Here is a 26,455-nt window from a genome sequence, read left to right as displayed (position 1 = left end):
TCCGTGGTTACGGAAAGATACCGTTTTAACCAACGCAATCAAGAACCGCACGAAAGCATCAGCGACTTCATAGTAGGACTCAAGAAACTGGCTGCAACATGTGAGTTCGGCACATTTCTTGAGCAAGCCCTGCGAGATCGTCTCATCGCGGGATTGTGTTCCGACAGCATACGGTGCAGGCTTCTGGCGACACCTGATGCAGAATTAACCTGGGAGCGCACCTGCAGCATTGTAGCAGCCATGGAATCTGCTACTAGAGGCACTCGGGAAATGGTGGCGACCCTCGCAACAGGGACCCCCGTCTACAGCGACGTTCACTGGAACAAGGAAACGGCAGCTGGACAACGGCAAGCACCTGCTGGGGACTACGCACGGAGTTTCATGCCGAAAACCACTTCAGCTGCAGGTACACAAGAGACTAAGGGGTGTCATCGTTGCGGTGGGCGGCACTCTCCTGTAAGTTGTCCGTTCATGAACAGCCGTTGTTTTAAATGTAACAAGAAAGGCCATGTAGCCAAAATGTGTAAAACTAGGGCGCCTATTCATTGCCTGGCTAATGATGCAACGCGTGATGAGTTGTTGACACTGTGTCACACAGACCGTAGGTCGGGCACGCCTGCCATTGTGGTGCCGTTGCTGATAAACGGAAAAAAGATTTCGATGGAGCTAGATACAGGCGCAGCCGTATCGGTAATGTGTGAAACAGAATGTTTAAAACATTTTCCCGATGCAAGTTTCAGGGAAACAGATGTTAGGCTAGTCACCTACAATGGCACGCCTGTCACGGTCAAAGGTATTATGGATGTTGATGTAGAGTACCAGAGCCAACACGTTCGCTTGCCACTAGTGATTGCTAAGGATAGCACAGGGGCTAGAATGCCAACATTATTAGGGCGGGAGTGGCTAACGAAAATAAAACTCGACTGGCTGAATGTGGTACGGGTGCAGAACGTACGGGAAGAAGCACAGATAACTGATAAGTACCGCGAGGTATTTCAACCAGGATACGGGGCCATTAAAGGGTTTCACGCTAGTATTGTGCTTAAGAAAGGCGCTACTCCTGTTTTTTGTAAAGCGAGACCAGTGCCATACGCGTTACGCGAGCAGGTAGAACAAGAGCTGCTTAATATGGAGAAGGCAGGCATTGTGTACCGCGTGAGGCACAGTGCTTGGGCCACCCCACTGGTGGTTGTGCCGAAAAAGAATAATGGCATTCGACTGTGCGGGGATTACCGGGTCACCGTCAATCCTTTCGTGGTAGTTGACCATTACCCTCTACCGCTGCCTGAAGATATATTCACCACGTTGCAAGGTGGAGCTGTGTTTTCAGTTCTTGACCTGAGTAAGGCGTATCTGCAACTGGAATTAGATGAGCACGCTCAGGAACTGCTCACCATTAACACGCATATGGGCCTTTTCCGGTACAGGCGCCTACCCTATGGTGTAGCCTGTGCACCAGCCGCATTTCAGGCGGTAATGGACCAAGTCCTGAGGGGCTTGCAAGGCACGGCTTGCTATCTTGACGATGTCATCATAGCGGGAGGTAGCTACGAGCAGTGTCGTGAAAGAGTGGAACAAGTACTCATGCGCCTAAGCGAATACGGTATCAAGGTCAACGCGGAAAAGTGCAGCTTGTTTAAAAAAAGAGTAACCTACTTGGGGCACGAAGTTGATGGCAATGGGTTGCACCCTACCAGTGACAAAGTAAGGGCGATAAAGAATGCACCCAAGCCAGACAATGTCACGCAACTAAAGGCATTTTTGGGACTGGTCAATTTTTACGCAAAATTTTTACCAAATGTAGCTACAGTCCTGGAGCCTCTTCATGGCTTGCTGCGCAAGGAAACCAAGTGGCACTGGTCCCGACTATGTGACGACGCGTTCAACAAATGTAAAACGTTGTTGACGGATGAAAGTGTGTTGGAAATATATGATGTGGCAAAAGAAATTCAGCTCACGTGTGACGCTTCAGAGTATGGCCTAGGAGCCGTACTATCGCATGTCGTGAACGGCCAAGAGAAGCCTATCGCTTTCGCCTCAAGATCGCTGTCAGTGTCCGAGCGGAACTACGGACAAATAGAGAAAGAGGCACTGAGCATAGTATTTGGAGTAAGAAAATTCCACAAGTATCTATATGGCAGGGCATTCAACGTTTTAACGGATCACCAACCACTGACGGCTCTTTTCGACCCACACCGACATTGCGGTGCCGTGGCAATTGCCAGGGTACACAGATGGCTGACATTTCTAGCAGACTATCGGTACAAAATTACGCATAAGCCGGGCTCCGCCATATCGCATGCTGATGCTTTGTCACGGCTACCGTTGTCGGAGGGGGGGCATGACGAGGACACAATTTGCTACTTTTCCACGTTGTCAGATTTGCCGCTGACCGCGAAAGACATTGAGCGTGCAACAGGGTGTGACAGTTTGCTGCGAGTTGTGCGAAATAGGATATGGCAAGGTTGGCCAAAGACTGTCAGTGCGGAACTGCAACCGTTTTGGGTTCGCCGATTTGAGCTCACGGTGGACGAGGGCTGTATTGTGTGGAATAACAGGGTTGTTGTTCCTGAAAGCTTGAAGACTGTAGTACTAGCACTCTTGCACGAACAGCATCTCGGGATCTCAAAAATGAAGGCTGTTGCACGGTCAATGGTCTGGTGGCCGGGTATCGACGATGCCCTTGAACAGGCGGTGCGCAAATGTAGTATCTGTCAGGCAGTACTTCCTGCAGCGCAGCCAGTTCCTTTGTTTCCATGGAAAGTTTGTGAACACCCGTGGCAACGAGTCCACTTGGATTTTGCGGAAAAAGAATCGCAAATCTTTCTTATTGCAGTAGATGCTTTTTCCAAATGGATAGAGGTTAAGTGTATGCAGTCGACCACGGCTGCGAAAACAGTCGAGGCTGTGCGTTCCTGGTTTGCGTCGCACGGGTTACCTGTGGAAGTGGTTACTGATAACGGGCCTCAGTTCCGCGCAGCGGAATTTCTAACTTTCCTGAAAGCGAATGGCGTGAAACATACGCTCACCCCACCGTATCATCCGCAATCTAATGGAGCGGCCGAGCGAGCGGTGCAAACAACTAAGAAGGCTCTCCTGAAGCAGTTAATGGATGACGAAAGGACAGGTACAAACAGGTCACTACAACATCGCCTAGATAATTTCTTGTTCTCGTACCGCGCAACCCCGCACACTTTCACTGGGAAATCACCAGCAGAATTGTTTCTGCGACGGAAACTGAGGACCCGCTTATCATTGCTACGACCAGATGTGAACGGTGTGTTGACTGACCAAGCAGAGGAAGTGAAAACATCCGCTGACAAGCGGCGCGCAGTGTTTCGTTCTTTTGCGATGAATGAGTGCGTACTGGTACGATCAGTGCGTGGAGAGACTGTGAAGTGGTTACCGGGTAGAGTGTTGCAGGTAAAATCAATATGCACATACTTAGTGTTGGTGGGAAATCGTGTGCGATATGTGCATGCCGATCATTTGCGCCACTCCTGTCTGGAACGGGAGAAAGAGCCAGCTGTGGACGACGAGTTCGAGCTGCCGCATGTGCCCGAAGAACGGGACCCTACTACTTCGACGACGACGCTGCCACCGATTACCCAACACCAGTCGAGCACGGAGCGTATGCCGCAGCCGGACATGACTACGCTCCGGAGAAGCACCCGACAACGCCGGGCGCCTGATCGCTGGGGCTATAGTAGCCGTACTTAAAGTTGTCAGAAAGGGAGTGTTGTGTTCATATCGCGATAGGCTACACCTGTCGTAGTTGTCAAGTTGCGGTGATAAGTGAATGATCGCCACTGCGCATGTGTAACCTGGAGCCACTTGTATATAGGGGCGTGTGCCCTACGTTACGGAGTTCGTTGTGCTGTTGTGAGGCTGCCCTTTGGCATGCCTGAATAAAGGATTCGAAAAGCATGCCCTGGTTCTGAAGTTACAACAGTACCCAAGTTGGCAGATGTCGTTCACCCCCTGACGAGCCTTCTACGCAAGAACAGCCTGTTTCAGTGGACCTCCGAGTGTGATGCCGCTTTTCACAAGCTGAACTGTTTGTCAACTTCGCCACCAATACTTCGGCACTTCAATCCTTCGTCGCCCACGGAAATTCACACAGATGCAAGTGGCATCGGTATCGGTGCCGTTCTCGTTCAGCGTTCTGGCAAGAAGAAACACGTTGTGGCGTACGCAAGTCGTTCTTTAAGCAAGCCTGAACGCAACTACACAGTGACCGAACAGGAATGCCTAGCGGTAGTCTTTGCAGTGCAACGGTTTCGCTCATACATCTATGGTCGTCCGTTCACTATCGTCACAGGTCACCATTCCCTGTGTTGGCTGATCAACCTTCGTGACCCATCCGGCCGCCTCGCACGATGGGCCATTCGTTTGCAAGAACATGTCTTCACCATCTCATACAAGACTGGCCATCTACACTCTGATGCGGATTGCCTCTCCAGAATGCCGCTACCATCGACAGATTGTGAAGCCGATAACTTTGACCACCTTATCGCTTCTCTGTCGTCTGGCTTTCCCGATGCCCTGACTTTCGCCGCTGAGCAGCGTAATGACCCAAGCTTAAAAGCTCTCTTCTCTGGAGCGAGAAATTCATTAGGCGAAGGCCGATTCTGCGTCCAAAATGGTCTTCTTTACCAGAGAAACTTGTCCACGACGGGCGCCCGCTTTCTGCTGGTTGTTCCTGCGTCCCTCCAAACGTCTGTTCTGCGTCTCACAAATGATGACCCCACCTCTGGCCATCTAGGCACCGCACGAACACTTAGTCGCACGAAAGAGCGGTTTTATAGGCCGAAAATGAGCAAAACAATTAAGAACTAGGTGGCCAGCTGCACGCAGTGCCAGAGCCACAAGCGGCCCTCCTCGGGTCCAGTTGGTCACCTGCAACCGGTAAAGCCTCCCGGTTCCCTTTTTGAAAAGGTTGGCATTGACCTGATGGAATTATTTCCACGCTCCTCAAAAGGTAACCGGTAGATAATTGTATGCGCCGACTACCTGACGCGGTACTGCGAGACGGCTGCCTTATGCTCCGCCACGGCAGATCAGGTTTCGGAGTTCCTGTTGCATTCAGTCATCCTCCGACACGGACCTCCTCGCGTGATAATAAGTGACCGTGGACGACAATTCACTGCTGATATTGTCGAATAATTACTTCATTTGTGTGCCTCCAAGTTCCGACACTCAACTGCATATCATCCGCAAACTAACGGTCTCACCGAGCGCACAAACCGAACCTTGATTAACATGTTGTCAATGTTGCCTCTAACCACAAAAACTGGGATGAAGTATTACCATTCGTCACGTACGCCTTCAACACGCCGAAACACGAAACGACAGGCTACAGCCCTTTCTATCTGCTCTACGCTCGCTCACCTCGACATACGCTGGGCACTATCTTTCCTTTTGTCATCCATGACGATTTAACAATTGCGGAAACCTTGTGTCGCGCGGAAGAGACCCGTCGACTTGCCTGCTTACGTACACTGGCAAAGCAAGAGTCCTCCAAAACTCGCTACGACAGTCAACACAGGCATGTAACTTATGCCCCCGGTGATCAAGTGTGGGTGTGGACACCAATACGCAGACGTGGCTTGAGCCAAAAGCTACTGGCACACTATGCCGGTCCTTTTGTGATACTTCGTCGTGTCAGCGAGGTCAACTATACAATTGCACGTGTCACCACTAGTGGCCGACGTTCATGCAAGACAGAGGTGACGCATGTTGCCCGCCTGAGGCCGTTTACACGGAGGATGCAAGATTGACTCGCCCAGAGGGCTTCGTCTAAAAGAGGAGGAATGATACAAAGTATCACTAACAGGAAAAACAAGTGAAGCATGGGCAGAGAAGGAAGACGACGTTGCCTCCACTGCGATCCCCCTGAGTGGGTACGAGCCATGGCGGTGGAGATCATCATCATTGTTCTGTGATCGCGGACTCAGGGTCCATTAAAACACCCCATTAAGTTACCTTACTTTGTGTAACAATATATATATATATATATATATATTTATATATATATATATATATATATATATATATATATATATATATATATATATATATATATATATATATATATATATATATATTATAATATAGAACGGAGACAGTCAAAACTGTTATCCGAGACCAGGTAGGAGCGTAGGCCTAGCTATCAAAATCAGCGACAGTCCGGGCCGAGCGTCTCGTGCTTAGCACTGACAATGTGTGTGCCGAGATTTGCATGACCCACTACAATCATCATTACATATTTCCCCCTCGCTGAAGATAATGCCAAGTAAGTGTTCTAAGGTGTCGTGAGGACAAGTGGTTCGTGGTATGGTTTGAGGCGATTCACATGTACGATTTCGCGGCCTCGGCGACGCATGTCCACAGTGGCCGTGAGGGGTTCGATGAGGTAGTTAACAGCGGAAGTTTGTTCTATGACGCGATAAGGTCCATGGTACCTGCTGACAAACTTTGTAGAGGTACCAGGAGCAGCACTGGGGGGCACCCACAGCCAAACAAGAGAGTTGGGCGAAAATTGGTAGTTGGACCGTCCATCGTCGTGACGAAATTTCTGTAGCCCTTGTTCTTGTGTTGTAAGGGTGCGGGCTAATTGCCGACATTCTTCCGCATACCGCGCGGCTTCGGAAAGTGGTGTGCCTTCGGATGAGTCGGGTCGGTAGGGGAGAATGGTGTCAATTGGAGACGATGGTTCTCGACCATAAAGCAAAAAGAATGGAGAAAAGCCTGTCGTCGCTTGAGGTGCCGTGTTGTAAGCGTACGTTACGTAAGGAAGGATGAGATCCCAGTTGGTGTGGTCGGAGGCGACATACATAGAAAGCATGTCGCCAAGAGTGCGGTTGAAACACTCGGTCAAGCCATTTGTTTGTGGGCGATATGCGGTAGTACAGCGGTGAATTACATGGCATTCTGCAAGAAGTTCTCGAATAACATCCGCGAGAAAGACGTGGCCTCGGTCGCTCAAAAGTTCACGTGGAGCGCCATGACGCAGAACAAAACGTTGCAGCAGGAAAGACGCAACGTCACGTGCCGTCGCGGCTGGTAGAGCGGCCGTTTCTGCATATCTCGTGAGATGGTCGATCGCTACAATAATCCAGCGATTCCCAGCTGATGTATATGGTAGAGGACCATAAAGGTCTATTCCAACCCGGTCGAATGGTCGCACTGGGCACGGTAACGGCTGCATTGGTGCAGTAGGACGGCTAGGATCGTGCTTGCGGCGTTGGCACTCTGTGCAAGATCGAATGTACTTTTGAACGAATGTGTACATGCCGCGCCAATAAAACCGAAAACGTAGCCTGGCGTAGGTTTTAAACAAACCGGCGTGCGCACACTGCGGATCGGCATGAAAAGCAGCACATATGCTGGCGCGGAGATGGCTGGGTATGACGAGTAGCCATTTGCGACCGTCAGGGTGGTAGTTGCGGCGATAAAGTATTCCATCACGGATGGCGAAGTGAGAGGCTTGTCGGTGTAGCGCTCGAGATGGCGGGTGGGCGAGTGTTTCAGATAGGTAATCCATCAGAGATGCAATCCACGAATCTTTGCGCTGCTCCGCAGCCATGTTGATGGGTCCTGATAGTGGAAGGAAGTTGTCTTGGATGGAGACACTCGCAATATCAGTAAAAACAGGCGAACGCGAAAGAGCATCGGCATCGGCGTGCTTCTGGCCTGAGCGATAAATGACGCGGATGTCGTACTCTTGGAGCCGTAAAGCCCATCGTGCCAAGCGTCCTGAGGGATCTTTGAGGGAGGATAACCAGCAGAGCGCGTGGTGGTCGGTAACAACATCGAAAGGGCGGCCGTACAGATAAGGTCGAAATTTTGTGATGGCCCAGATAATCGCTAGGCATTCTTTCTCAGTTACCGAATAATTTGCTTCTGTTCTTGTAAGAGTGCGGCTCGCGTACGCAACAACATATTCTTGGTAACCAGGCTTTCGTTGGGCGAGTACAACGCCAAGACCAACACCGCTAGCATCTGTGTGGATTTCTGTGGGAGCGCTTGAATCGAAATGACGCAGTATGGGTGGTGTTGTAAGCAATTCACGGAGCTTCGCAAAGGCACTGTCGCAAGCTGGAGACCACGCAGATAGATTGCGGTCTCCCTGAAGTAGGTCTGTCAGAGGCGCCATGATCGAGGCGAAATCTCGGACGAAGCGGCGGAAGTATGAGCAAAGGCCAATGAAACTACGCAGCTGCTTGAGAGACGCGGGCCTCGGGAACTCGCGAACAGCACGTAGCTTAGCGGGGTCAGGAAGAACGCCATCCTTCGACACGACGTGTCCGAGAATGGTCAGCTTGCGCGCTCCAAAGTGACACTTCTTCAAGTTGAGTTGGAGGCCGGCTGCAGAGAGGCAGCGTAGAACCTGTTCCAAGCGACGAAGGTGCGTGGAAAAATCGGGTGAGAATACCACTACATCGTCTAAGTAGCACAAACACGTGTTCCATTTGAGGCCTCGTAGGATAGTGTCCATCATGCGCTCAAATGTTGCCGGCGCATTGCATAGCCCGAATGGCATCACGTTAAATTCGTATAAGCCGTCTGGTGTAACAAATGCAGTTTTTGGCCTATCATCCGGATTCATGGGCACTTGCCAGTACCCAGAGCGTAGATCAAGGGAGGAAAAGAACTCTGCGCCTTGTAAAGAGTCGAGGGCGTCGTCAATTCGAGGCAAAGGATAAACATCCTTTCGTGTTATTTTGTTTAGGCGACGATAATCTACGCAAAAGCGTATCTTGCCATCCTTCTTTTTAACTAAAACAACCGGCGACGCCCAAGGACTGTTTGACAGTTGAACGACGCCTCGCTTTAGCATGTCACCTACTTGTTCATCGATGATACGGCGTTCAGTTGGCGAAACACGGTATGGTCGCAGCCGTAGTGGTGGGTGATTACCTGTGTCGATCTGGTGGCATACGGTAGATGTGCGACCTAAAGTAGCGCTGTGACTGTCAAAAGATTGTCGAAACTCGTCAAGGAGGCTCAAAAGCTCACACCTCTGTTGTGGGTTTAGGCCTTCGTCGATGACACGGTTGAAAATGTCGGTAGTGGGAGGGTCATTCACGGAACTACAGGAGAGGGCACTGACTTCCGATGATTCATCAGGAACGTCAAGTGTAGCGATGGTTTCGAATGATTCTATGGAACCAATACATTCGCCTCGAAGTAGCGTAATCGTGAATGGGAACGGATTCTTCACAGGCACGTTGGTCGCACCACCTTGAAGAGTAACGAGAGCGGTTGGGAGCGGTGATAGGAGGCGATGAACGAAAGCAGCGGAAGGCGTGAAGAATGCGGTAGCGTCGACGACGGTGGAACACGACACAGGTGCGAAGACAGTAGCGCGTGGAGAGATTTGGGTGTCGTCACTAATGACCAACTTCGCGTCGGAAGGGCGATCGTGCACTGGTAGCGCATCCCCAAGGGGACAAAAGGCGACTTCGGCACGGGCGCAATCAATGACGGCTTGGTGATGGGAGAGAAAATCCCAACCTAAAATGATGTCATGAGAACAGTGCGGGAGTACTACGAACTGGACTGTGTAGGGCACTCCTTGAATTACAAGTCTGGCAGTACACGCGGCCACAGGCTGCACAGGCTGTGCAGTGGCAGTATGAAGACATGAACCCAAGTAAGGCGTTGTCACTTTCCGAATTGAACGGCAAACTTTTTCGGCGATGACAGAAATTGCGGCACCAGTATCAATAAGGGCAAGTACGGGTACACCTTCAAGAACGGCATTAATTACATTCGGCGGCGAACGAAGAGGGCTTGTGCTTTGCGACGAGGACGCAGTTCTTGCCTCGGGAACTGCGTCATTTAGTTTTCCGCGTCGATTGTAGGGGGGCGTCGGCGCATCGGGGAGGGCGAGCGTCGACGTGGAGAAGGAGATCGGCGATCAGGAGCTGGTCGGTGGCTTGGACGAGGAGCGTAAAATTCGGGGTCTGGGGTGTATTGAGTGTACGTGTAATCGTTTTCGTATGGACGTAGGTTTTCACGTGAGTGGAGTGGACGGCGGCGGCACAGACGTGCGACGTGCCCAGGTAGACCACACGAAAAGCAGATCGGTCGGTTGTCGGCAGTGCGCCATGGATTAGGGACTCGGCGAAGTGGAGGTCGTGGCGGCAGGGCGGCATAAACAAGAGCAGGCTGTGGAGGCGGCGCTTGGAACGTCTGTGGTCGTGGTCGTGCTGCTGCTTCGGCGTACGTCAATGGTGCATTGACTGGTGGCACCAGCTGTGGAGGAAGGACCTCAGACACTTGATCTCGTATAATAGTCCGTAGAGTAGGGCTAAGCGGTGCACTGCGCTCCGGTAGGCCAGAGATGAGCGAGAGTTGGCGGGCAACTTCTTCGCGCACGAAATCTTTGATCTGCGAGAGGAGGACGGGGTCTTGCGAGGGAGTTAAGCCGGACATCGATTCCTGATGTGGGACAGCACGGCGGGTGACGAGACGTTGCCGGCGGAGCTCATCATAGCTTTGGCAGAGCTCGGTAACTTGGGCGACAGTAGCAGGGCTTTTCGAAATGAGCATCTGGAAAGCGTCCTCGTCAATACCCTTAAAAATATGCTTGATGCGGTCCACCTCTGTCATGTTCACATCGACGCGCTTGCACAAGTCAATGACGTCTTCTATATAACTTGTAAAGTTCTCACCAGGCAGTTGAGATCTCGACTGAAGGCGCTGCTCCGCACGAAGTTTGCGGACAGAAGGACGACCAAAGACTTCGCTGAACTTTGCTTTGAATGCTGTCCAGGTGGGAACGTCGGTCTCATGGTTTCGAAGCCATAAGTGGGCAATGCCACTGAGGTAAATGCCGACAGTGGCCCGTCTCGTGGCTTCGTCCCATTTGTTCAAGACACTCACGAGTTCATAAGTAGCCAGCCAGTCGTCGACGTCGTGGTCGTCAGTGCCGCTGAATATGGGAGGATCCCGCTGACGGACCGCGCCGGAGCACACGATGGCCTGGGAAGCCATAGGAGGAGGGCTTGTGGCAGATGCAGTGGTCATGACAGCAGGTAGAGTCCGGCTTCGCAACTCCAGGATTGCAAGGAGACCCAGCAAACTCCACCAATTATAATATAGAACGGAGACAGTCAAAACTGTTATCCGAGACCAGGTAGGAGCGTAGGCCTAGCTATCAAGATCAGCGACAGTCCGGGCCGAGCGTCTCGTGCTTAGCACTGACAATGTGTGTGCCGAGATTTGCATGACCCACTACAATCATCATTACAATATATATATATATATATATATATATATATATATATATATATATATATATATATATATATATATATATATACATATATATATATATATATATATATATAAGTGTGTGTGTGTGTGTGTGTGTGTGTGTGTGTGTGTGTGGCGAGAAGTGACGGACGAACGTACGCAATTGTTTTATTTCTTCTTAAGTTTCCGCAGGAGAGCCTGCCTTCGTCAGGGAATACAGGAGACACGCAAAAGCGCACTTTTTAATTATATGAGTACGGGGGGCCCTCAAAACGTGCTTAACTATTATCGCCATAGTTATGGCATATATGGTGTGACTGTCAATAAACATAGGCACTTGTGCGATATGGTTATGACTCTATGAAAATTGCAAACAAGACACAGGTTTCTACTACAAAGTATGGGGTATGTGCAGAAACATGCAATCGGGCAGTGCTGGGACATATACTAGCGTTGTCATGTCTATATATTTATTTATTTATTTTACCCTCAGGGTACACAGTACATTTCAGAGGGGAAGGGCATGCCCAACAATGAAAAGAAAAAAACAAGGAATACAAAACAAATGGCATAAAATTGTTGTCACTAATTGGGGTACAAAGATTATTACTCCTAACAACTCACTTCATAATAAAGCAAATGATAACACTAATTTTATTTTTATTACCTAGTGAAGGCACAAAGCAATACAAATAAACTGTTCAACTAACATACAGGGGGTAATTAGGTAATCATTGTTTTAAGGACATTCTTAAATTGAATGGGTTCATTGATGCTTGTTATTGATGCAGGCAAGGAATTCCATTCATTACAGGTTCTTGGGAGATATGATTGGGCATATGTTACTGTGTTGCAATGGGGGACTGTGACTTTTTGTTGGTGATTACGGCGAAGAGAAATGAAGGGAGCAGCTTGGATTAAACGGGAACGGAGTTTCGGATTATGATAGAATATTTTATGAAACAGACAAATGCGAGTGCGCTTTCGGCGGCTAACTAGTGGGATGAGGTTTAGAGATGCCTTCGCTTGAGTGACACTAGCTGAACAATGGCAGTTAGCCAAAATGAAACGAGCTGCACGATTTTGAATGGATTCCAACATGTGTGATAATGTTACCTGACCGGAGTCCCAAACAGATGAAGCGTATTCCACTTGAGGACGGACGTATGTGGTATATAGTAATAACTTTAGTGATGATGGAGCAAGAAAGAAGTTTCTTCGAAGGTAGCCCAGTGTTTTATTAGCTTTGGACGCTACATGTTCTGTATGTAATTTCCAGGACAAAGTGTTAGTTATGTGTACGCCGACGTACCGGTAAGATGTTACAGTTTCATGGGGGTGACTGTGAAGAAAGTAAATATAATGGTGGGAGATGTCCACGCAGGATTCGATGGCTGCACGATCATCTCCAAGCAAGCGCCTCTTACATCACATCACTTTGTGAATATGGCAGCGATTTTTCATGCGTCACCTCACAACTCTCTGTATAAATACACATTTAGTTCATCCTTGCCGAGAAACAGAGAGGAATAAGCAGTGCTGAATATGTGTACTTCTTTAACTCACTTTACCTATCTCTATGGTTTGTGCGATCAATATGCAGGGAAATGTTATAAGCTAAGCTTCCCACTGCTCTATCCCACTGCGTTTGAATTACCAGGCGAAAACGCCCAGGAATTCAAGCGCGCAAGCACATGCGACGGTTAACTCGGAACATACCGCACTCCGAAAGTGCTCTTGGCACTCCGCCCAATCCCGCGGCGGCACCTGTGACAACTCAACGCTGCTCACTGTTTTATTCGTTGCCACTTTAAAAGCTGCTGCCACCGTTACAAGGTACCTTAGACAAAACTGATCATTCACTTGGCTGAATGGAGACTGAATCGCAAACCTTTTTTTTCCCTCTTTCAGTACGGCAAAACCAAACATTGAAAAGAATTGATTACACTCATAGGCTCACAACAGCTACGACCGAGCAGTGGTGACGCTATTCGTTTTCTGCGGACAAAAATTATTTTCGCGAAGCAGCAAGTGCTTTTATAAGTCCATGAAAATTTCGCTCATTCCCATCTGTAGCTGCATGCATCAGCCAGCCAGGCACAACAGGAAAACAAAAGCATGAGCCAGTGATGTAATAATATAGGACCCTGTTCAGGGCTAGCCTGCTTTGCAATGTTACAGAACAAGGCGCGAAAGCGTTGTACAGCAATTAGCAGCACAAAAAGTCTACTTGAAAAGTCTTCACAGCATAATTGTTGGAAATATTTTATTATATTGCTACATGCATGTATATTGATATTCTAGGGGGCGACGCGCGTGTGTGCCTGACGAGGAAGACGAAGAGTTGGCTCCGCTTGATCGCTGGTGAACCGGGCATGCCATTACCACTGGTTTTGAATATATCTAATCTCCAGCCTTGTCGTTACGGCGTCTTTTCTTTTCCTTAACATATTTGGTGGAGGTGGAACGTTCCCCGTCTTCACCACGAAGCTTCGCAGTGGCCGCACCATTCAGTCTCCGGCCATGGATACCAATGACAACAGCCTGTCAGCGTCTCCATCTGTAGCTCCAGCCATTACATACCTGACGATGCCCACCCCCCGTGATCCCGGTACATTCTCCGCACAACCTGGACTCGACGTCGACTACTGGCTCCGTATGTACGAGCGTGTTAACCAAACACACCGATGGGACCCTACCATGATGCTCGCCAACGTAATAGTTTACTTAGACGGCACCCCACGGGTCTGGTTCGACGCCCATAAGGCCGAGCTCACCAGATGGGATACCTTCAAGAAGCGACTACGCGACATCTTTGGGGACCCGTCCGGTTGCCAAATGGAAGCGCGAAAAGAACTCGCCACTCGTGTTCAGTCGTCAACAGAGTCGTATGTCTCGTACATACAGGACGTGCTCGCGTTGTGCCGAAAAGTCGACGAGCAAATGACAGAGAGTGACAAGGTGGGCCACATACTTAAGGGAATCGCAGACAACGCCTTCAATTTGTTCGTCTACACTAACGTCACGACCGTAGATATGACTATCAAGGAATGCCGCCGCTTCAAAATGGCCAAAAGCCGCCGTGTTCTGCCTCAATTTACGCGGCTACCAAACACGGCTGTTACATCCACTTGCACCGATCTCGGTGCCGCACCACCCATGCAGGACACCGGTGACACGAATAGTTCGACGGGAGCTTGAGGCGTCAAGTCCGGCACCATTTCCTCCACATCCGCTCGACCATGGCGCCACACAAACGCCTCTGCCGGTCTCCGTTATTCAAGCCATCGTGAGGCAGGAAATTGCAAAGCTTGGTTTTCCTGTGGCCTGCTCTGTCTCCCGACCCGTCGTCAGACAAATGACAACAAATTCACCACGCCATGACTTACACTTTATTCCGCGATCCCGTAATCCGGCGGAATGGAGAACTGCAGACGACAAGCCGATCTGCTTCCGCTGCCACAGAGCTGGCCATATCTCCCGCTACTGCCGCAGCACTTGGACGCCCTCAAACTGGAGCCAATTTTCCTCTAATCTACCATACGAGGACTCCCGTCGGTATTGGCCCAGTCATGTGTACCCTTCTTCCGACATCCCCAACAGCCACACCACTGCTCGTTCGCCGCCACCTCAACGCCGCCGTTCCCCATCGCCCCAACCACGCCCCTATCCGTCGCCAGTGCACTATGGATCCTCTCGGACGGAAAACTAGAACATGCAGCTCCGGGAGGTACTGCTGCATCGCTTGCGAGTGATCCAAATCCTCCATTGACGCTCTCCACTGATACGAACTTGATTGAGGTGTATGTGGACGGTATTTCTTTGACGGCGTTAGTCGATACCGGAGCTCAAGTGTCCATAATGAGTGCTCATCTGTGTCGCCTGCTCAAAAAGTCCTCACGCCTGCAGCAACTAAAGCCCTCCGTGTCGCTGATGGTGGAACTGTGGCCATCACTGGAATGTGTACCGCTCGTGTTAATATTGCCGGCCGCCATGTTACCGTTTTATTTTCGGTGCTTGAAAATTGCCCCCACGACCTAATCTTCGGCATGAACTCCCTATCGACGCATTCTGCCCTCATCGATTGTGCCGCTGGTACTCTCTGCCTAGAACTTCCTCTTCTCCCGGATTCTCACCTTGAACTCCCGAACAGCTTGTGCACCGCTGACTTCTTCCGGATACTGCCTAAAACTGTCACATTCATCGAATTGGCAACACCCTCTCCCGTGCTCGACGGTGATTATATCGTGACGCCGATTACTGATGTTCTCCTGGCGCGTGACATTACTGCCCCACATTCTGTCGTAAGCATGGCCTCTAACCGAACATATTTACCTCTTATCAATTTCGGTTTCTTAAAACAAGTGCTACCCCAAGGAATTTCATTCGCCACACTAAGGCCCTTGATTGACGACCACGTCTCCTGTTTTACGGCAGACGTATGTCCCGAGCGCCCACGTCACTCGCAGGATGCCACGTGCCTCGATGCGACCTTACGCTCCATGATCGCCCCGGACCTCAAACCTGAGAAGTCAACCGCGCTATGCCCCCTTCTGGCTTCATACCGCGACATATTCGACATCAACCACGGTCCACTCGGCCAGACTTCACTCGTCAAGCACCGCATTAACACAGGTGATTCTCATCCCATTCATCGGCGACCGTACCGGGTGTCTGCCACCGAGCGTAAAATAATTCAACAAGAAGTCACCAACATGTTAGCCAAAGGAATTATTGAACCCTCTTCGAGCCCTTTGGCGTCCCCCGTTGTGCTCGTTAAAAAGAAAGATGGCACGTGGTGCTTCTGAATGGATTACCGTCATCTGAATAGAATCACGAAAAAGGGCGTTTACCCTTTACCCCGCATCGATGACGCTCTCGATTGTATCCACGGCGGCCGATACTTTTCTACAATAGACCTACGTTGCGGCTACTGGCAGATTACTGTCGCCGAAAAAGACCAAGAGAAGACTGCATTTGTAACTCCAGACGGCCTATATCATTCCAAGGTTATGCCATTTTGGGCTATGCAACGCCCCAACGACGTTCGAGCGCATGATGGACTCTCTGCTACAAGGGTTCAAATGGTCAACATGTCTTTGTTATCTTGACAATGTCGTTGTATATTCCCCAACATTTGAGACCCACCTTAAGCGTTTGTCAGCTATTCTCGACATATTCCGCACTGCAGGCCTCCAATTGAACTCGTCGAAGTGCCGCTTCGGACGCCGGAAAATTTTAGTGTTGGGCCACCTTGTCGACGCCTCTGGTGTGCAGCCGGACCCCGAGAAAATTCGTGCAGTCACCAGTTTTCCTGTACCCCAGTCAGCCAAAGACGTCTGGAGTTTTGTAGGACATTGCTCCTATTTTAAGTTTGTGAAAGATTTCGCAACCATCGCTCAACCCCTCACAAAGCTTCTAAAGACAGACGTCACATTTACGTGTGGTACCGACCAAGCTGCTGCTTTTTCTCACCTAATCACACTACTGACGACTCCACCCATAATGGCTCACTTTGACTCATTCGCTCCGACAGAAGTTCGAACCGATGCTAGTGGTAACGGAATCGGAGCTGTGTTAGCCCAGCGCCAACGGGGACACGACCGAGTTGTCGCCTACGCTAGCCGCCTCCTCACAGCTGCTGAGCGCAACTATTCTATTGTGTCACGAATGAAGCGTTGTGCGCGTAGAGACAACTCAAGCGCAGTTCTGTTTTTTTTTCAGAATTGCAACTTTCGAAGCATGGCCAAGTGTAATGACGAAGAGCGTCAACGGGCTCGAGCGCTGGCAAGGCGCGCAGGGCAGAGGAAGATGAAGATCAGAATAAGAAAAGCCAGTTCACTGAACAGGCGTTGTCTCTTACTTCTCGTCATTACATTGTTTGCATCCCAACCTCTGTTTGTACGCCCGAATGCTTCTGGCCGTGCCCGACAGGGCGCGGCCAAAAGAATTCGGGTGTACAAACAGAGCTTGGTATGCAAACAATTTAATGACAAGAATACACAACGCCTGTTCAGTGGACTGGCTTTTCTTATTCTGATCTTGATTGATTATTGATCTTCCGGTCATATCTAAGGTAGCTCTGGTGGACGAGGCTGGCTGTTGCACCCGGGATAGCATAACCCCGCCCTGCACATCTGCAGTGATGATGACACGACTTGAGGTCTTGCGAAGAACGAACAAGGCTTGAAATTTGTGTGGCATTGGATTGACGAATGCCTTTGGCATCGGATCCAGTGCCGTCGTGGCAACCGACGCATTGCTTCTAGCCGGTGTGCGTGAGAACCAAGCCTGATGGGACTGCGTCTTTTTTTCTCCGTTGTATACGTGGTAGCTTCATGTCTCTTTCGTAACTTTCTGTGGCGTTCCGTCAGTTTGTTGGATCGCAGACATGGCCTTGAAAACTGGTGCAGAAAATTTTGTCGACGTTGCTTTCTGCGAAGATGGCTTAGGCATTGGCTTTGTCTTTGCTCCTTTAATTGCTGTTGTCTCTGATGACCTTTAAGCCACAAGTGTACTCGTGAGGCGGTTTCAGTTGATCGTTGTTTTTGTTCGAGTAGCCACTGTAGTTCCTGGAGTTCGTGGAGTTGCCTTTGTTGAAATTGCTTGTTTTCTTCGGAAAGTTGGTCAGATGGGCATCTTTCAGAAACATGAGTCTGCTTTTCTTTGCATGGTGATGTGATCAGTAGATAGTCGGTAGTCGATACTGTACTGCTGGGATTGTTTCGCTTAGCAGTACAAAAGGGGGAAGAAAATGAAGATTTCAGTGTGCTCCTCTCATAGAACTCAATTCAGAAGCTTCGCCTTTATAACAACGCGTGAACATTGTCACTAATGCATCATAAGGTAAGCAGATGCCTGTTAAATTTCACGTAATATTATATGATTACAAATCTGCTCCTTGATAACGTCTTTAGCCTTCCTTGAAACTATTGTTCGTCCGCATTACGAATATTCTCTTCAATTCCGCGCTTACCCACAGCGCCTACCATAAGTGTTTGCCTGACAACCACATAAGTAACTTAAACACCTATTTTTTTTTCAAAGTCCAACGTTCGCAATAGACTGGATAATGTTTGTATTGCTACCTATTGCTGCGTGACTACGCCCACGCAACATCAGGGCTTCTGCCAGGTTTCTCCAATCAACGCGGTTTCGTGCTCGGTGCGGCCGCGTTACCCCTGCCGACCTAACTTTTTGTGACTGCTATTTCTTGGAGTTCAGTCTGCCCCGCCTCGGTGGTCTAGTGGCTAAGGTACTCGGCTGCTAACCTGCGGGTCGCGGGTTCGAATCCCGGCTGCGCTGGCTGCATTTCTGATGGAGGCGGAAATGTTGTAGGCTCCTAGGGTATTCTATTGTCCACTTAACGTAAACATTGCATTGCAGGAACTTCTATTAACGCATGACGGCACAGATGTAGCCATGAATGGAGAGTATATGCATATAAAATGTTGTCGAAGAAACTTCTGTGCTATGCAAAAAGGAAATTTTGTAAATTACTTACGGTCCCGTTCATAAAGTCGTCTCCGGTATGATTCTCCTGTAAAGAAAAAAAAAGGAGGGGGGAAAAAATGAAGATTTCAGTGTGCTCCTCCCATGGAACTCAATTCAGAAGCTTCGCCAATATAACAACGCGTGAACATTATCACTAATGCATCATAAGGTAAGCAGATGCCTGTTAAATTTCACGTATTATTATATGATTACAAATCTGCTTCTTGATAACGTCTTTAGCCTTCCTGGAAACTATTGTTCGTCCGCATTACGAATATTCTCTTCAATTCCGCGCTTACCCACAGCGCCTACCATAAGCGTTTGCCTCACAACCACATAAGTAACTAAAACACCTTTTTTTTTCAAAGTCCATTGTTCTCATTAGACTGGATATTGTTTGTAATGCTACCTATTAATGCGTGACTACGCCCGCGCAACATCAGGGCTTCTGCAAGGTTTCTCCAATCAACCCGGTTTCGTGCTCAGTGCGGCCGCGTTACCCCTGCCGACCTAACTTTTTGTGACTGTCTTTTCTTAGAGTTCAGTCTGCCCCGCCTCGGTGGTTTAGTGGCTAAGGTACTCGGCTGCTAACCCGCGGGTCGCGGGTTCGAATGCCGGCTCCGGTGGCTGCATTTTCGATGGAGGCGGAAAAGTTGTAGGCCCGTGGGCTCAGATTTGGGTGCACGTTAAACAACCCCAGGTGGTCAAAATTTCCGGAACCCTCCACTACGGCATCTCTCATAATCATATGGTGGTTTTGGGACGTTAAACCCTACATATCAATCAATTGGAGTTCAGTCTGTTAGCATTGATGACTAGAGACTTACTTCTCTTCTCGATAGATGCCCATTTCCTAATCCAGATTTCAATGAACTGTAGATCTCATCAACACATGTTTCTTCCCTGATTTACTGTCACACATGGGTGACAACGACAATGTGGTCGTTTCGCTAGCCTCATATATACTAAGTTTGGTATTACGTGACGCGAACGTTCGATGAAGGTAAATGACACTTCCAAACATGATAATCATGATACGCGGGTCATGTAAAACCCGACTCCTATAGCGTGCTCATGGCCGTTTCGTTAGCTCAACGTCAGATCCATTCTTTTGAGACACGAGTGGTTTAGTTCGCCTGAACGACACGTCGGGGCGTATCGACTTTAAAGAATTCAAAAGTCCCGCAATGACGTATGCAGTGGCGTAGCACTGAATAAAATATTATCAAAAGAAACTATGCACACACCCTAAAACGTTCGCTTCACCTCAGTGTGCACATAAGAGCGTGGTGTGTCGGCGTTATTTCGACGTCGACGACTGGTAATGAATTGGCAGTTTTTCTAGACATGCCGTGCCAGGCAGCTCGTAGCATTCTGCATGAAATGTCTGGCTGTCGTACACACACCTTTGGTGTACCAAAAGAAGCGTGTTTGTTTATTTTTTTGTTTTTAGTTCCTGCGCTGCTGTATTGGTGTTGGTATTAAATAAGCATGCAGGTTTTAGGGTTTTGTGTGCACCGAGCGTCAAGCACTAAACTTCGGTGCGGACATGGCATTTCATTTGTATAATAACCAATTTTTTCTCTGTGTGCTATTAAGCGATTCTGGCTTGCTCTTTGCATTATGTCAAAGTAAATTTGAATAACTTTGAGAACGCTACAAATGAGAGTATGAAAAGGAAGTTAAAAATACGTATTTTTGTTTTCCTTCAGTTCTTGTTGAAATGTGGCAACCATCTCCTTCTTGGTGCCATCGAAGTGTCTTTGGCTTGAACTTACGCACGCAGTCAGGCTCGCTTCCACACCACAACATGATCGCGATGTCGCACGGACATTTTCACTCGCGATCCAGGCCGGTACAGATCGAGTTGGGTACTCAACGCCGGTTGTAGATTGAGGCTAGATACTCCTTTCTTAATAACATTCCTTTCCTTTTACGTGGCCACAAGTTCGGCCTGAATAAACAGCTTATTGTTCCATCTGCACTCTGCTCCCTTTATCCACGTCACGACTCCGTGACATCGGGTGGAGGAGCTTCCCGTCCATGTATGAACGCCAACCCCCTCCCCTCCAGTCGAGAGCCCAGCCCCAACCGTCAACCAAACATCCCCACCAACCTCCACCTGCGAGCAAGCTGCCGGCAGCGAGGGCTACATCCGGAGTACGTGGCTCTACCCGATAACACTCGCAAGCCGAAGGCCACCATCACTACTGCGTCCACTATGACAGCCCCTGTACCAACGTCCGCCATTGTCGTAATGCAGCAGCCAAAGGAGCCACCCATCTTCCGCGGATCCTCAATTGAAGAACCGGATACCTAACTCGAGATGTACGACCCAGTAGCAGCCTTGAACCAGTGAGAAACGGAAGAAAAGCTGCGCCGCGTCTACTTCTACCTGGAAGACGCCACGAGGACCTGGTTCGAGAATCGGGAGTCTGCACAAAATATCCCAGGAGTGCCTGGGATCTTTTGCACGGTGCATTGCTGGAAACATTGACGAGCGTCGCCCGCAAAAAAAAGGGGCCGCTGCTTTGCTGGAGACCCGGGTACAGGTGCCAAACGAAAATGTCACCATCCTCACGGAAGAGATGACGAAACTGATTCGGCACGCCGATCATGCCATGGCTAAGGACAAGAAACTCCGCTTCCTCATGCGGGGTGTGAAGCAAGAGTTGTTTACGGGACTTGTTCGCCACCCGCCCAACACTGTTGACGAATTCCTCACTGAGACCACGCCAATAGAGAAGGCGCTTGAGATGTGTACAAGGCAGTATGACCATCGCTCTTCAACAGCCAACTACGCCGAAGCCCATGCACGGACGACCTGCGTGAGACGATCCGACAGATCGTGCGGTAGAAGCTACGGAGCCACTTGCCCTCGTCGCAGCCCCAAGTGGATTGTATTGCCGACACTGTCCGCGGAAAAGTTCGGAAATCGCTTGGAGTTTTGGAAGCTCCGCAGCTTCAGCTGCAAGCGATTAGTTACGCTCCTGCAACCCGACGCAACGCTCTCACTTCACACCCACGCCAAGAGCCCGCACCGTCGCAGTTCCGCCGCCAGCCGCTGCCGCTGTCGACGCCATACCGTCCACCCGCCGTCCAGCGTAACGCTCCGAGGAAAACTGACGTGTGGCTACCCCCAACCACCGACCTCTCTGCTATCACTGCGGAGAAGCAGGCCACACCTACAGCCACTGCCAATTCCGTCAGATCCGTGGTTTCGCCGTAGATGCGCCGCGTCCACAGCAAGGGGAAAGACCCCGCGACATCACCGGCTACCTCGCAGCAGCGCAGTGGACACCCCAAGAAATTTCCTGTTCACCGTCACCAGCCGCTGTCGCCTCACTGCCGGCCGTACAGTGTCACAACCCGGGGCCGGTCTCCTGGCCCTTATACGGAAACTAAGGGCAACAACTGCGGGGGGTACAGATTCTGTGTGACAGCTACCGAAGATCTGACGACGACGACGCCGCGACGGTACTCCGAACACAACACGAACCAGGCAAAGCCCTGACGACGAAAACCCATGTACTGATGACGACCAAACGACGCAACATGGAAGCAGCGGGACAAGCCGACGCTGCCGCGACCCGACGCCACGACCCAACTGCAACGCCAGACAACGAAAAGCGACCTCTACGTTCTTATTGGCGGCCACAGTGTAACTGCTTTCGTCGACACCGGAGCCGATTATTCGGTCATTAGTGGAGTTTTCCCTACGAAGTTAAAGAAAGTCAAGCACGCCTGCAATGGCCCTGAATTAAGAACAGTTGGAGGCCACCTAGTAACGCCGGAGGGAACCTACACTGCGAGAGTCTGCGTTAACAACCGGATTTACCTCACAAGCTTCGTAGTAATACACCGGTGCACGAGAAATACCTTTTGGTATATATAAACTTTTTAGGCCTTCATGGTGCAGTCATCAATCTGAGATCCAAGTCGATAACGCTATCAACAGAACAAGTCCTACCACCGCACACACCACCAGGGAAACAGCCCTTGAATGTAATGGAAAACGAGATCACCATTCCCCCTCGATCCAGCATACATTGCGTCGGCTCTCAGAAATCAGCATGCATACAAGGCGTCATTTAAAGCGGCCAGCAGCTGTTGATCAACCACGAGATTTCTGTCGCAACAGGAACAGCCGAGCTGAGAGGGGAAAAGCAATAGTGATGCTCATGAGCTTCAGCAACGAGTACAACTACATGAGCAAAGGCACGACAGTTGCCTAATTTCAAGAAATTGTTGAAGCCACCAACGTTATCGCTCTTACCAAGTCTACTGAACCTGCTTCAACGAATCGAGGTCTCCATGGGAATTTAGACGGCAATGCGACTCTTTCTACACATAAGCAAGAACGGCTGAGAAGGCTGCTCCAGCAATACGAGGACTGCTTTTCATCGTCGTCGAAAATTCTGCAGACACCAGTAGTAAAACATCGCATCCTAACAGAGGAGAGTACCAGACCACTCCGTCAGAGCCCGTACAGAGTTTACATCTTCTCACCTATTCAGGGTGTTTTAGCTAAAATCTCCAAGCAATGAAAGAGGAATGTTTACATCATCACTGCACGTCTCCAATCAGGGCAGTATGCTTCTGATCTATATAGAGTATGTCTGAGTTGTTTTTCCAGTCCGCCAAGCTACGCAATTCACAAAAATTGCTTAATGAACATTGTAATATTGACTCTAGACAAAAATATACAATCCAAAGTTTGTAGTACCTAAGAGAAATATTAAAAATTTTAATTATGTGGTAAGACAACTGCACTGCTTAATTTTTGCCAGCTTTGGTTTAAAGTTCGCCAAAGTGAAAAATCATTACATTAATGACGCCAAAGGCGCTGCGTTTTTAGTGTCCTGAAATGTAAGTTCAAGGAATTATCGAAGGCAGTTCATGAAGGAAGGTCATTTCAACAAGCTATCGGTGACTAATATGCAATACAACTGACAAAATAGAGCCAGGTAAGCTTTCGAAGTTAATCGGTAGGCGTAAGCTAGCCGACGTCAGGAGCTATAAGATAGGAGGAACTGAGCAGGCTTTAAAACGTGGTAGAAGCCCAAAAGCTGCGAAGGCAGACTTGTGCATAGGCATTATTGTGATGTATGCAATTAGGAACAAAGACGGCAATGTCATAACCAATATGAATGAATGGGATTGTCCTGTAGCAGAGAGTTCTTTATAGAGCTGTACAGAAGCTAAAGGAACCGAGAGTATATCGTGAGAAGCAATAATGATGAATTCCACATCTTATCAGTAACGACAAGGCAAGCAAGGAAAACCCTAGAAGGAAGAGAAAGAGGCAAACCTGCTGGTTAGGATAAGGCAACAAGGACTTCATGGAATATGGTGAAGTTGTGTTGGAAAAAAATTGGCCCAAATCTACATGTTACATTGTAAATGTCATCGAAAGACGCAGCTCTTGCGTCTGAAGAGGGTGAAATTCTGCGCAAGAAAATCGGTTAATAGTATTCTGAAGGCGCTGCGTTAGACTGCCTCGAGCGTGAAGCGGAGGCGAACAAGCGCATCTTGGCACGTTAGACACAAGCGCCATCTGGCAGTTATCTTCGAAAACGAAGGCGCGCACGACCGCGGAGAAAAATACGCGCCAGTTTCGGATGTGATAAGGTGTAGAATGCAAAGCAACGGGTAGGTGCAATGCCATCTAAAAAAAAAGTTCAGGCCTGCTCACTGCCGCCGTGACGTCACGGGTGTTGACCGAGCCATGCGGGCGGCGCGTCTCGTCGCCTACCGCGGAAACAAACGATTGCTTGGAGTTCCAGATATGTGACCGCTTTATTTTGCATTTTGCACTGTAATCAGCGCTGCTTGAAGCAAGCCACGACGCTTTAACGTTCGCTCTCACTTATACACATAGCGGTGGCAACAACAAAATGACGTCGGCCTCGGAAGTTTATGATGAAGAAAATGAGTACGACGGACATTGGATTTGCACATTCATTTTACTAACATTTCATCAGTTGGCCCAGCCTTTAATTGTCAAAAAAGTACATGCTTTTCGGTTTCCTTATGTACAGACTATAAATAATAGTGTTGCGCACAATAATCACAAAGAGCATGAAAATTTGAAATAGCGATAACGCCGGCGAGGTTGATCATACGGCAAGTTATATGTAATTGGTCATTACAGACACATGATGTGCTCGCAATGATACAGATAGATGGCGCGTGACAAAAAAACAATCAGGTTCAAAGCTGGTTGAGTTCATTATGGATCATCATGCCATATAGGTGAAGCAGAGCCCTCTGAATGAAAACTCTTAAGGGAACAAAGAAAACACGCACTTGCTACACTCGCAACTAATTTTATCAATCGCTAGTATACTAAGCATTGCAATGCAAAACACTCCAGCGCGATATACAAAACACTGAAATGAGGCAACCAGGTGGCATACAGTAAGTACAGAAACAAATCATTGATTTACTAAGCAATATGTTGCAGACCACTCGAGAACAATGAAATGGCGAAGATGATAATAAAGCCTCGCGCAACCGTGCAGGCAGAATGCAGGTGATACACGCTTCTCAGTAACCACCATAGTAAGCAATATGAATGGCGAGAGCTTTCATTGGCGTGTACGGTAAAATACCCTGTCGTGCAGAGACTATGAACACTACAGTAACATAACTTGACTGTAAGAGAAAAGAATAAATGAGAGTTTTGAAGAAAAAAGCTGTGTTCTTCACATTTGCATTGTACATAGAATGCACAAAAACTTCCTGTTCATTTTGAAAACTTCTGCAGCTTCCTTTGCTGTGACTGCGTTTTTTTTAGTGCTCAAAATATCTGTCTTCATCTGAACGTAGTTTTTCAAAAGGGTGTTTGCTGCTGCCACAAGTATATTAGTCAGCACAGTGTCAGGGGGATGACCATTGGTACAGACATCAAAATCCTCACATTCGCAAAGGTGCCTTGTGATAGACACAAGGACCTCCCTCTGTTAAGGAGTTGCATGAAAACGTGAGGCATTCTCTTTGCTGGTAAGCTGTTTCAAGACAATGTGGGCGTGTAGAACTGCATTAATGACAGTCCGCTGGGGAAACTTCAGAGCGCCTCTCGAGAGGTTTTCAATCAGGACATTTCTCTCAAGCTAAAATTCCCGGTCCTGAGATGTAATATTCATGGCACAATACTCACAAGGCAGCTTCTTTAACGCAGCGTGTGCACAAAATTCTGCAATGTACGTATATACTGCCAAATTGGACTCCTTATTTTTTATATCACAGTCTGATATCTTAACACCGTACTCCTGTGCCAGTTGAGCTCCGTCAAATGTTATAGCACATGGCTTCTGTATTTCCTGCATATCGGGCAAAACCAAACTGCCTTGTAGCCTCAGCTTCTTTTCTGACTCGAAGACTTGCTGTATTGATATGTGGTAATTTGTTCCAGAGAGGTGACGGTACTGTCCGAACCTTTCCTCCAAACTGTCGGTCTGAAATTTACCCAGCAAGACGTAGTTTAAATTCAGTTCTTCAAGACAGTACCGGCACAGTTCGACAAGCGAGTAACAAGTAAGCTGCAGCGCTGCATGGGTTTCTGTGGTTAATGCCCCGGCATCCATCCTGATGTCTCGCCACGTGTCCAACCAGTCTACGAAATTGTTAAGAAATTCGATCTGCTTGTCACTCAAACTCCTTACTGGATCCTGAAGCGGATCTCTGAGGCGCC

The 26,455-nt window shown here is 48.9% G+C and overlaps 1 protein-coding gene across 1 annotated transcript in view; it reads right to left on the bottom strand.

Annotated features, from left to right (window-relative positions):
* Positions 1–26,455, bottom strand: part of LOC119167497 (agrin) — a 480,279-nt gene that overhangs the window by 111,529 nt on the left and 342,295 nt on the right. Inside the window, exon 4 of the mRNA XM_037418989.2 lies at positions 18,770–18,805. Coding sequence (XP_037274886.1) covers positions 18,770–18,805 — 36 coding nt within the window. The remainder of the gene's footprint in view (positions 1–18,769; positions 18,806–26,455) is intronic.

This window comes from Rhipicephalus microplus, chromosome 3 (genome assembly GCF_043290135.1).
Source record: "Rhipicephalus microplus isolate Deutch F79 chromosome 3, USDA_Rmic, whole genome shotgun sequence".
NCBI lineage: Eukaryota > Metazoa > Arthropoda > Arachnida > Ixodida > Ixodidae > Rhipicephalus > Rhipicephalus microplus.
This window is presented reverse-complemented; position numbering and strand designations above follow the sequence as displayed.